The 12049-nt window shown below is 34.5% G+C and overlaps 1 protein-coding gene across 1 annotated transcript; it reads right to left on the bottom strand.

Moving 5' to 3' along the window:
* Positions 1 to 4415: 4415 nt before the first annotated feature.
* Positions 4416 to 11727, bottom strand: LOC135217047 (mucin-3A-like). Its single transcript, XM_064252669.1, has 2 exons — positions 11641 to 11727; positions 4416 to 7284 (listed from the first exon to the last, which is right to left on the bottom strand). Exons 1-2 carry the CDS (start codon positions 11704 to 11706, stop codon positions 5140 to 5142), a joined length of 2211 nt encoding a protein of 736 aa, XP_064108739.1. The 5' UTR covers positions 11707 to 11727; the 3' UTR covers positions 4416 to 5139.
* Positions 11728 to 12049: the final 322 nt, after the last annotated feature.

Here is a 12049-nt window from a genome sequence, read left to right as displayed (position 1 = left end):
CATCTTGGGAACGGTTGCCGATCGTCGCTGAACGTGGGACATATTTAGGATATATTTCAAAATCCGCCATTTTCGAGGGAGGGACTCCAAGGAATTGAGGCGAATAATGCTCATAGAATTGTTTGACTTCGTTGAATTTAGAGAGTTATATATTTCTTATGACATTGAAAGTAGGTCAGTACCACAATCATTTCAATTAATCAGGGTAAGGTGATTACTATGATTAATAATAAGCTACCGACAAAGAGCAATCTGCCTTGAACCAACTTCCCCTCCTGCATTAGTTTTACATTGTGGCATAGCAGCGGAGAATCCTTTCTGCAGTTGAATTGAGTTAAGAAATCATCGGCTTAAGAAACAAGTATCTCTTAAATTGGCAGACTTAGAGATCCGATTCAAATGTTTCGATTTTAAACAAAATGTTAGATGAAAACATTGGTAACTTTTGTGTTTATTTGTCAAAGGTGATGGTAGAGGAATAATTTAAGTCCCGATAATTGAAATATAAGTTTTCCAGTAATGACTGGTTATCATTGTTTACCATCGCTTTCATTTTCATCTATTTTTTTCGAAAGGAAATGTCTTGTTTTCAACCCCTTGACAGGGAAATCGTTATCGTCATCATCAATATCATTATCATTTATTTTGTTTTGTGTGATGTCGGAGTTCACTTCGTAGTCACTCCCTATATTAATGCATTTGCAAACAAGGTCATTGCTTGAAATTTGGCGGCAACGCCGTCCCAGCCATTTGCCATAAGACGAAACCTGTTCCAAGAAACATCCATACGTCACCGTACTTCCATATAATTCGGTGCCCATTTGTCTGCGAAGGTTGTCAGTTCAGCAGCAAAGCGTGACGTCACGACGTTCTTTCTTCCAATCAGGGTTAGCTTTGCTACTGTTCCCCCTATTTCTCCACACCCCCCCCCGCCCCCCCCCCAACACACCATCCCTCCCCCTCGGTCTAGAGTCGTTGAGTCACCACGTGCTGCTGGCCAATCAGAAGTTGGGCGTTGCGGTGCGACGAGCCAATCGCAAGGCAGAGTTATCGTGATTTTCGATCCCGCCGGAAATAGCGCGTGGAGGTTATTAGTTCCCGACAGGCTGGATGCGCTCGTAAAGCACCTGTTAAAGAGTGGAGAGGAGGGGGGGGGGGGGGGGGGGCCACTGTCGAGTACTGCGTGTCTATTCATTCTACGCGATGGAGGCTGACATCAGTTAAATTGAATTTATAGAATTACACAAGATACTGTGGACGCTGAATGTGATAATTATGTGAATAATATTTGTAAGATTTGCTGACATGATTTGAAACTACACGCATTATTTTCTTCGAAGCCTGTAAATTATGGAGACTGTTCAGGAAATTCCTGATGTTAAGACATCATCATTTTCATCGAAAAGATGCTCTTCTCAAGGTCTCTCGCTCTCTCTCTCTCTCTCTCTCTCTCTCTCTCTCTCTCTCTCTCTCTTAAATTACAGAAACGCAATTCCTTCACGCAGAGCTGTGAACATTTACTTGACTTTAATTTTCAATAGTATTTTTGTTTGTTTTTTTATTCTATTTTATTCATTAATTTATTTTATTTTAGTTTAGTATATTATTATATTATTATTATTATTATTATTATTATTATTATTATTATTATTATTATTATTATTATTATTATTATTATTATATATATATATATATATATATATATATATATATATATATATATATATATATATATATTTTTTGCAGTCATGATGGCGACGTCTGAAGGTTTCTAAACACTGGACAGTGACCAGATGTATTTTTCATTTTGGCGTGCTGTTTGTGTGTTTCTATGGTGCGTAAGAAAGCGCCAACGTATTTATGTGTGTAAAAGAAAGATTGATAGAGAGAGAGAAAGAGAGAGAGAGAGAGAGAGAATATTTTGAGGCTCAGTGCTGTAACTTTCTCTGAAAGAGTTTCGACTGTGCTTCCAAGAACAAGCGAACAAAAGAGAATCAGAGTAGTTTATTTGCTCTAGAACTGACTGAAAATTCAGATATTTTTTTACGTTTTCCTCCTAATTAATTCAATCCATTAAATGATAAAACGCTCAAGTGACTTACAATCCAAGATATTCATTAACCCATTGTAAAATGTAATGCTCTCGTGGTTCGTTTATAATTGTTCTTTGGTATGCCATGAAAATTAGCGAAATAAGCTGCATCTCTCTCTCTCTCTCTCTCTCTCTCTCTCTCTCTCTCTCTCTCTCTCTCTCTCTCTATATATATATATATAAAATTAAATTTTTATTATATAATGTATATATATAATATATATATATATATATATATATATATATATATATATATATATATATATAATATATATATATATATATATATATATATAATGAGAGAGAGAGAGAGAGATGCAGCTTATTTCGGTAACTTCATGGTATACGTAAGGACAATTATTATAAACGAACCACGATAGTATACACATGCATAAACAAACTATATATATATATATATATATATATATATATATATATATATATATATATATATGTGTGTGTGTGTGTCTGTGTGTATATATAGATAATTTGTTTACGTATGTGTATATATATTTGTATGTGCGTTTCTAAGAAAGCGTACGAACTAAGACTGTACAGTGGTTTTGTATAGACTACAAGAGAATATTTACGGCTGTTATTGGAGCAATCGATGTTCACGGCTACGTATGTGTGCATGTACTGGAGGTAAGAGAATAATGTATATATTACGTAGAGGAGGGTGTGGAGTGTGGGGTGTGAGGTAGACAGTTGAGTTACATGAAGTGGAAAGATCCGTAGCCTCCGGATATCGGCGCTTTATAGTCGGGTCACTGTATCCGCTTGTGAGCAAAAGATTGCCGGAGCCTTTCCGCTCTTAGGTGTAATTCTCCTTTTCCATGAACGACAAATATGTGTAGGATGTCCTCTGGAAAGGTACCTGGAAGTGGAAAACACATACACACACATACAATACAGATATATATACATATAAATATATACTATATATATATATATATATATATATATATATATATATATATATATATACATACATATATTATTTGGAAATCGAGGATAGTGAGAAAATTGTTCTTAGAATGTTGCCTTTATTTGTCTTTATACATCGGTTTTAAAATGCCTTGATATCACAGATGGAAGGGTTAAATAATGATAATTGTGAAATATACTGTAAGACCACTCGACAATCAGTTGTTGGCCTCAGTAAAATAACGAATTAAAATTTACTATGATAATCGTTAAAAAGTGTAAAGGGGCACAGAAACAAGATATATGTATATATATATATATATATATATATATTATATATATATATATATATATATATAGAGAGAGAGAGAGAGAGAGAGAGAGAGACGAGAGAGAGAGAGAGAGAGGAGGAGAGAGAGGTGTCTCTGTTAAGAAGGGACGATAACTCACAAAATGTTTATGTTTGTGGTCCAGATGGGCGACTTGTGTTGGAGAAGAGGATAAGAAAGGTGTGCGGCTGGGTAATAATATTTCCGTTACTTTTTTACTAAATAGATGATAAATGAATTTTAAATGAGTATGTACAGTATATGGATGATAATGTTACAATATGGAAACATTTATTATATTCTTAGCATCTGTCAACACATATTACAGCGATTCGAAAACAGCACATGGAATCTTCATCTTGTTCAATACAAACATCAATAAAAAATTTTGGAATTATATATATATATATATATATATATATATATATATATATATATATATGTATATATTAATATTAATATATATATATATATACTATATATATTTATATATATAATAATATATATATATATTAAGTATCTGTATATGTATATATATCTTATATATATATATATATATATATATATATATATATATATATATATTTTTAAAGTATATATATATATATTTATAATTATATTATATATATATTATATAAACACCTATAATTATATATCTATATATATATATATATATATTATAATATAATATATAATTAATAATTATAATATTATTATTAATAATATATATATATTATATATCATATATATATATATATATATATATATATATATATATATATAATATATACATATATATATTATATATATATATATATATATATATATATTATAATATATATATATATGTAATGTATAATATATACTTTATATATATATATATATATATATATATATATATATATATATATATATATAATAAGTATATATACATATTATAATATAATATAATATATATATATTAGTATATTATTACAATTATATATATATTATATTATATTATACTATATATATTATATAAGTATATATACATATACTTACATAGATATATATCTAATACACACTTACAGGCTTGGAGAATTGTGAAATTGTTCCTTCCTCTCTGAAAGTCCCTAAAGATGCCATGAGATGCTTTGGAATGACCGAAATTGTTTGACTGAAAATGATCACAGCTTAAAATTCATATATATTTCATTTGACAGGTGAAGGAAGACATATCAGAAGACAGTAAGGAAATGATAATAAAATACTATTTATCATCTGACAGAATACTTAAGGAGCCATAATTTTAATGAACAAATAGCTTCTTTATATAAACATGCCCCACCATTGCACAGATTTTCACAACACTTGTAATTCCATTAGGGCACTTTATTTCTTTGAAGCTGGACACTAAACAAAGAACACTCAATAACAGTCACAACGCATTTCATCGTCAATGTTATCACGATTTCCTTATGTCATTGGGATGCCATTTTAAATTTTCATTTTGTTCAAAACACTTGGCTCACGAATACCACTCAATTGGTTTTGTGGGTTAATAAGGGTTTATACTGCATTTGCGGCAAAGTTAAGTGTTAATCATAGGTATGTGTTGATGTATCGATGAACAATTTTCAATGAACCTTGAATGCACTGTTTACCGTGTTTAATAGAAATATTCAAGTTGCAGTTATTGTCTGACCTTTACACTTCTGAAACTATCAGATATGACGCAGTAGTTGGAGAAAGTAAGAGTAATGTTTGAATGAATCACAGCGCTACAGTATTTCGCTATTTAAACGTTGTTGTTTACCACGGCCGCCACATTCTTCTAAGAGATAAGTCAAACGGTAACTCGTTGTCTTGATGGTTTCTTCTCTCTTCTACCATGAAAGGGTTTTCGTCATTATCTCTTCTGTCATTCGGCCTTTCTTGTGCATTCTTTTCTTCCATGGTTTTTGCTCTGCCCTTGTATGAATTTGAAACCGAGCTTTTTGGAGGCTGCAGTATTGCTTGAGAAGAAGTAGACGCATTCAAATGCTGTGGTATTGGTGGATGACAAACAATAAGGGATTCGCTTTCCTCTTGATACATACTCATAGATGCCTTTCTTAGACTTGCATGTTCTATCGGTGTTGGAGGAGGTGTGAGAAATTGCAGTTGGTCTGTGTAAAGGGGATGACTAGATGTTGATGCCGTTGGCGTGGAGAGTACGAGACTGTTTGGGCAAAGCCTAGACAAAGGAGAGGTTAAGGACGAGGGCTGCATTTGTTGATTGCAGTTTTCTGAGTTTGGCGTTTGGGGGGTAACTGGAAGGTGAAAATGGAAAGATGTGCTTTCCTTCACCGGCGTAAATGCAGTTCCAGATTGGTTATGCGTGATGTTAATAGCGAACGTTGATGATGTAGCGGGAATGGTTGCAGTTTCGTTGTGCTGGGGATACGAAGTGCTCGCTAATTGGCCGCTACTCCTATCCAAATCCACAGGTTGTGAAGGATGAACAGTCGTCGTTGCACAAGAGACATGGAAGGCCCGCTTGTTCATGAAATATTCTCGAGATGTCGATGGCGGAGGAGACGACAGAGATTTTCGAGTGTTAGGTCTAACTGTTGGTGTTAGAGATGTGAACTGAACGTTAAACTGGTCGTGGCTTTTGCTTTCAAGTGAACTTTCAGATGGCGTTTGAGACACCTTTGGAGGAGGCTTGGCTGGGGTCATTGGTCTTAGAGAAGTGGGTGCTGACTGCGCGGTGAAGTTTGCTTTTGTAACTGTATTTTGTTGGAATACTTGAGATGTATTTGGAAGCTGAGAAGGAAATTGTTTCGGGGGTGTTTCTTTATTTTGTATTTGTGAATTGTAGTTGCCGCTTTCAACTTTGATCGAACGGATTTCTTCCTTTTTTCGCGTTTTGATTACATCATCTGATAGTAATGCGTCTTCTGATTTTATCTTGCCTTTCCCCTCAGTTGGCCTTTTTTGAGCGAACTTTTCTTCTTTCGTCTCGGGGTTTTGAAGCATCATTTCAGCGGATTGTATCAGTACAGTGGCATCAGGTCCCCCTTGCACCACGAAAGCTAGGTTACCCCCGGGTAATCTTGTTGGAACTAGAGTCAAATTGGACATGGGCACATTGCTAGATTGATCGCCTTCACTTGTAGTTGAAGATACATCGGCTACTTTGGAACTAGGTTCGGTACCATTTACTGATAATTTATCGAGACTTGTTTTGGATGAAGTGACTGACGTCTTCAGATCGATATCTATGGATTTCAGAAAATTCTTCAGGTGGTTCAAGAGTTTCGGACGGATGGTTTCTTGATGGCAGTTCTCATGATCTTGTTTGGCAGTCATGATCTTTTCGATAGCGCTCATGCATTTCTTGAATCCCAACACGTAGTTTTCGTTGTTGACGCTCCCTTTCGATGAAGACGGAGCAGAGCTTGACGAATTACGGTTGTTCCTCTCTTCTAATAAAGAGGCCAATGTTTCATCCTGGGAACTGATATTTTCACTCACGTTGGAACTGGATTTAACTGAACCTGCACAAGGCAATGAACACGTCGCACGCGCAAATTCATCTCGTTCTTCGTCACTTATTGCCTCGTTTGCTCTGTTTTCTACTTTTTGTTTGTCTTCGCAAAGTTCATTGTGTTGATTGCTTGCGTTGTCACTGGACGTGTCCTCACCACTGTCACAGGCCTTTTCTGGTACAGTGGCAGTTTCTGTCCCAGTTTTCCTTGCTCCCGAAGAAGTGCTCGCGTGACACGTGCCCCCCTTGTCCTTTAATTCCTTCAGGTGTTTTACCGTTAGCTCAAGGATGTCTGCCTTTTCGAGTTTACTCGGTTTGCCGGTTTCTCCCTTGACCAGGTTGGCCTCCGTCAGAAGCGCTGCCAGGTCATTGAGGCTCGTGTTGATTCTCTCGCGTCTCTTGCGTTCCATCAGCGGCTTCCGGATCTGTTCAAAGACACACCACCATTAACAACTGAACTCTGACAGGCACAGGGACTAATCACTAGCTCATTGCCTATTATCCTCATTGATTATTTTAATATTATAGTACTTAAGATTTAAGTAGATCCAGACTGCTTAGAATATCAAGTGGAGCAGTTGATATATGCAAAATGTTTTGCAGAATTACGTGTATGTATATGTATATATATATATATATATATATATATATATATATATATATATATATATATGATATATGTAAAATCAGAAGTCAGTGTATATGTTATTAGAGGAAAACACTGAACACAACATTTAAGTTATTTTTTATAATAACACCACGTAACGCCTTCAGTGCCGACGCAAATGGGCTCAATAATGTAAGTAAGATTGACTGCTACGATAGCGGTAGTCAATTCTATTACTAGGAATAAGCTCTCCGAGAAGCTTCAGTGTCTTCAGTGTCTTGGCACTTTTACATACCGTACCCCATGGCAGGTTATACAAAGCGAATTGTTTAGCGTTTGGTGGAGTTGGAAGTACCTTCAACTGGCGTAGAGCCTTCGTATTTGAGAAAAATACGAGTCGCTCTGTTGCGCCGGCAGGATACCGGAAATTCATCAGGAACAGCTTCCACTGTGCCTGGTGTGAAAGTCATCCAGTTGAATGGCACTCAGGCTTCGCAGCACCACTACATTGCGAGAAGACCTAACAGTTTTTTTTTTTTTTTCGGTAACGAAGCAAGCTTGTATAGTATAAACAACAGATGATCGTAGGTTTATCGTGGTGTTAGTATCTGGTTAACCATGATATTTTAAGTATTTACATATAGGCTCTGCAAAGTTATTTAAAGATTTTCTTAAGCTGTGAAACACTGTCCTATGTATTATAGTTTTCTCATTTATTGAGCCAATAAACTGTCTGTTGTACGTTGCTTTCTGCATGTTAGTCATGCTGATACTCTTAAAATATCCTGGTTAAGATTAAAAGAAGAAACAAAAGATAAAGATTATTGGAATATGTGATCCTTTTCATAGTGTGTGAATGATTAAGGAGTCTCCCTTTCTGCTCACTCTTACGTATATATGTTTCATTACTTTGGTGTAGTACTTGCTTATAATGATGGTATGTTTTATGCACATTCTTTATAGATGCGTGATTTAATTATAACTAGCAAAGAGCTGATCTTTATATTTGAATCTACAGATAAATTGTTCAATCATAAGTGTGAAAAGAGAAGCAAGTCAAATTAAAACGTTACGTCTAGCCCAGAACCTGAAAAAAAATATTCACATGGATGCATTCGTTTTCTAAATCAGTTCAAGAGCCGAAAATTGGCGAATTTTAGAATTTGAGGACTAGTGTATGTCTCCTGACAGCACAGTTCAGAGAGGAAAGGACCAAAAGTAAGAACTGTGTTCATGATGGTCTTACAGCGTACATATTGTAAGGAAACATTTACTGTGTTGTCGATAGAGAAGCAGGTAACAGGTTTGGTAGGTGTTACCAGTGAAACATACTTGAAATGAATTAGTTTTGGGCAACTCATTTGGTCTGGACAGGTGGCCGAGTAGTAACTAAGTGAAGGCCAGCGACACCGATAGTGACATTTAATAAGTTCAAAAGCAATAATTGCAATGAAATCTGTATTTTCCACATTTATTTCCGACTTAAATGTTTCTCCAAGGAAAAGGGATCCGGAAAATTCCTAAATCCTTAGAAAAATACGTTAGGCATCTGTACTGTATATATGGTGCTTTCTGCGGCAAGATGACAGTGAATGTGAAAAATGAATCCGTGCCCTAGAAAGATATGCGCTCAAGTCTTAGATTTATGCACTTTTGAATTTGCTCTCAAGAAACAATGTGTTGCAATTACGGATTCAGACAGCAACTCAATAATTCGTATGTGAACCGTATTTAACTCTTTTTGTTGTCATGCATGTCCTAACGTGCCTATGATAAAACAAACACCCACCGGCCACCTTCTCTCACCAACTGGAAAATAGATAATAAATTACAAAGATCAAAATTGATAACATTAATTTAAAAATCTGTTTTACGAAAGTCAGCACCATTTTGTAAATTAACTGAACAATATTCTACTGTAAACATAAGCAAAATTGCCTTATATTTCATCTCTCTCTCTCTCTCTCTCTCTCTCTCTCTCTCTCTCTCTCTCTCTCAGGCGAGTAAGTTCAATGATTCTGGAACTGATGACACCTATTCAGAACACTGCAAGTAAATATTGAAAATGTCCTTTTTCATTTCCTTATGTATTAAACGTTTCATAAATATTTTTAATAAAATTCAGACCCAGTGAGGGTTTTGTGACGTAAAACTGTAGGACTGCTTGGAATGCTGAAAACGAAAGAAGCTAGAAGCTTTGGGTACAAGGAAAGCGCCCAGTATTATTATTAGTAGTAGAATTACTGTTATCATTATTGTTTTCATTCCTGTACAGTAAAAAAAATCTTAGCATTGATATTTGATCGATGTTCGTTATTTGTTAATAGTAAGAATGTCAAGATTCACCTCATGTTGTAGAAATATCAGATGATCGCAAAGATGTTCCTGTTTTGACACCTGAATCTGAGAAAATGAAGTACGCTGATGCCGTGACAAAATGTTTTTGTCTGGAACAGCAATTGTAGAATATTTACCTAAATTACTTCTTTGCACATGAAAGCAGTTGTTTACATTGAAAATAAAATTATGATAAGAACAAGGAAAATAGGTTGTACGGACATATTTAGAAAAAACTGAACGATGTCACCAATTGCAAACCATCTTGAAGGTCAATAACCGCTCAGTCTCTTCCCGAGTAGTAAATACCACAAATATTCATTGCAGGCCTAGAAACCATGCATATACTCATTATAGATTTTGCTTGCAAATGAATCTGAAACCCCCCCAAATATATATATATATATATATATATATATCATATATATATATATATATATATATATATATATATATATATATTTATATAATGTACATACATTGTGTAAAATGTTTTGTCCTCTTCCGTGACGTCATTATTTAGAACATGCGACTGCTACTGAGCGGTCATGCTACAAGCTTTTAAAAACACCGTAATATGATTTTTATGGAGTTGGAGTATTTCTATGTATTCTGATAGATTATGATATATTCAAGGAAGTGTCGATGGGGACAAAGCCCCTTCAGCCAGGTAGACCGCAGTGCCGTTGGTGAGGTTAGATTAGGATGTATCACTCCCAATGTATTTTAACTGAATTTAATTGCTATTTTTTTATGAGGATTCATTGTTTCTTCTTCCTCTATGAAATTAACCCAACTCAAAACACTATTTATAACTGACAAAATCGTAAAACTCACTAGAAACGCATTACGTAAACAATACAATCCATGACTGTTAGCCATGGTTAACATTTTCATTAGTTCTGTGAAGTATTGAAGAAAATTATTCGTTATTGTTGTCCTCAATAATACCGGTAAGAACAACATCGATGACATTTATTAATAACTTAAATAGTTTATTCCCAGAAGATGGTCATTGTATCTACAGAAAATTAAGTGTTTGTCTCACAGCACAAAACTAAAATACCTTGTCTTTACAAACGCCATTATGTTGTTTAAATTAAAATGATATCTTTATTTTTTATGTATTATTATTACATTGCAAATAAACGATTGTGCCATGATTTTTCATGTTAACTCTGTGCTGAACGCCTGCCATGTCAATACAGACGTCGTCGCTGTCTAGTGGTGATGATACTCGCGGCCTGAGCCAACGCCTCTTCAGCAAACGGACCCGAGATATATAGATATATATATATATATATATATATATATATATATATATATAATATATATATATATATATATATTCAATTGTTTTCCTCATAGGAAAATGAAAAGAGTTTTTCTTAGAAAATGCCCAATACTGGAGGACGAAACTGTTGGGCATTTTCTAAGAAAAACTCCTTTCCTTTTCCTAAGTGGAACACAATTGAATTAACATATCTTTGTGCCTAAGAAGATTACGAGTAATATATATATATATATATATATATATATATATATATATATATATATATATATATATATATATATATATATATATATATATATATATATATATATATATATGAGAGAAGAGAGTGATAATGTATATATATATATATATATATATATATATATATATATATATATATGAGAGAAGAGAGAGATAATGTATATATATATATATATATATATATATATATATATGTGTGTGTGTGTGTGTGTGTGTGTGTTGGGTGTGATTTAATGTGTATATATAGCGAACGAAAGCTGACCGCAGAAAAACGGAACGAAGCAAAATCCTTCGACATACCTTTCTTGTTTCACTCACTGGGCGAGTCGATTTTGGTTTCACTGTATTTCCCGATTGAAGCCCCATGTTTACTGTGTTTCCGCGAGCAGCTCGACACCCTCCCTCCCCTGTGGCCCACGGGCATCTAAGGCACACTTGCTCATTCCTTCGCCAGCTCGGGGGAGGAGCTAAGATGAGCACCGTTGCTGCCACAAGTTTAGCCGTCTCTCAACACGAGGTTCTACCAAAACAATTAGGTGCCAGGTAGTATTTTTTCATCCAGAATTTGGTAATACGTATCTGGTTTTTAGCCAGAGAAAGCATTTCGGTGTTTAGTTGTAACTTAAATCCGAAAAAAATAACATAAAACGTAACCCGATTTCGGTTTAGTAAGGTGCGGTGTTCGGTGTTCAAGTTACTATTACGAATG

The sequence above is a fragment of the Macrobrachium nipponense genome, chromosome 7 (genome assembly GCF_015104395.2).
Source record: "Macrobrachium nipponense isolate FS-2020 chromosome 7, ASM1510439v2, whole genome shotgun sequence".
Lineage (NCBI taxonomy): Eukaryota > Metazoa > Arthropoda > Malacostraca > Decapoda > Palaemonidae > Macrobrachium > Macrobrachium nipponense.
The sequence above is the reverse complement of the archived record's forward strand: the minus strand, read 5'-3'. Positions and strand labels throughout refer to the sequence as shown.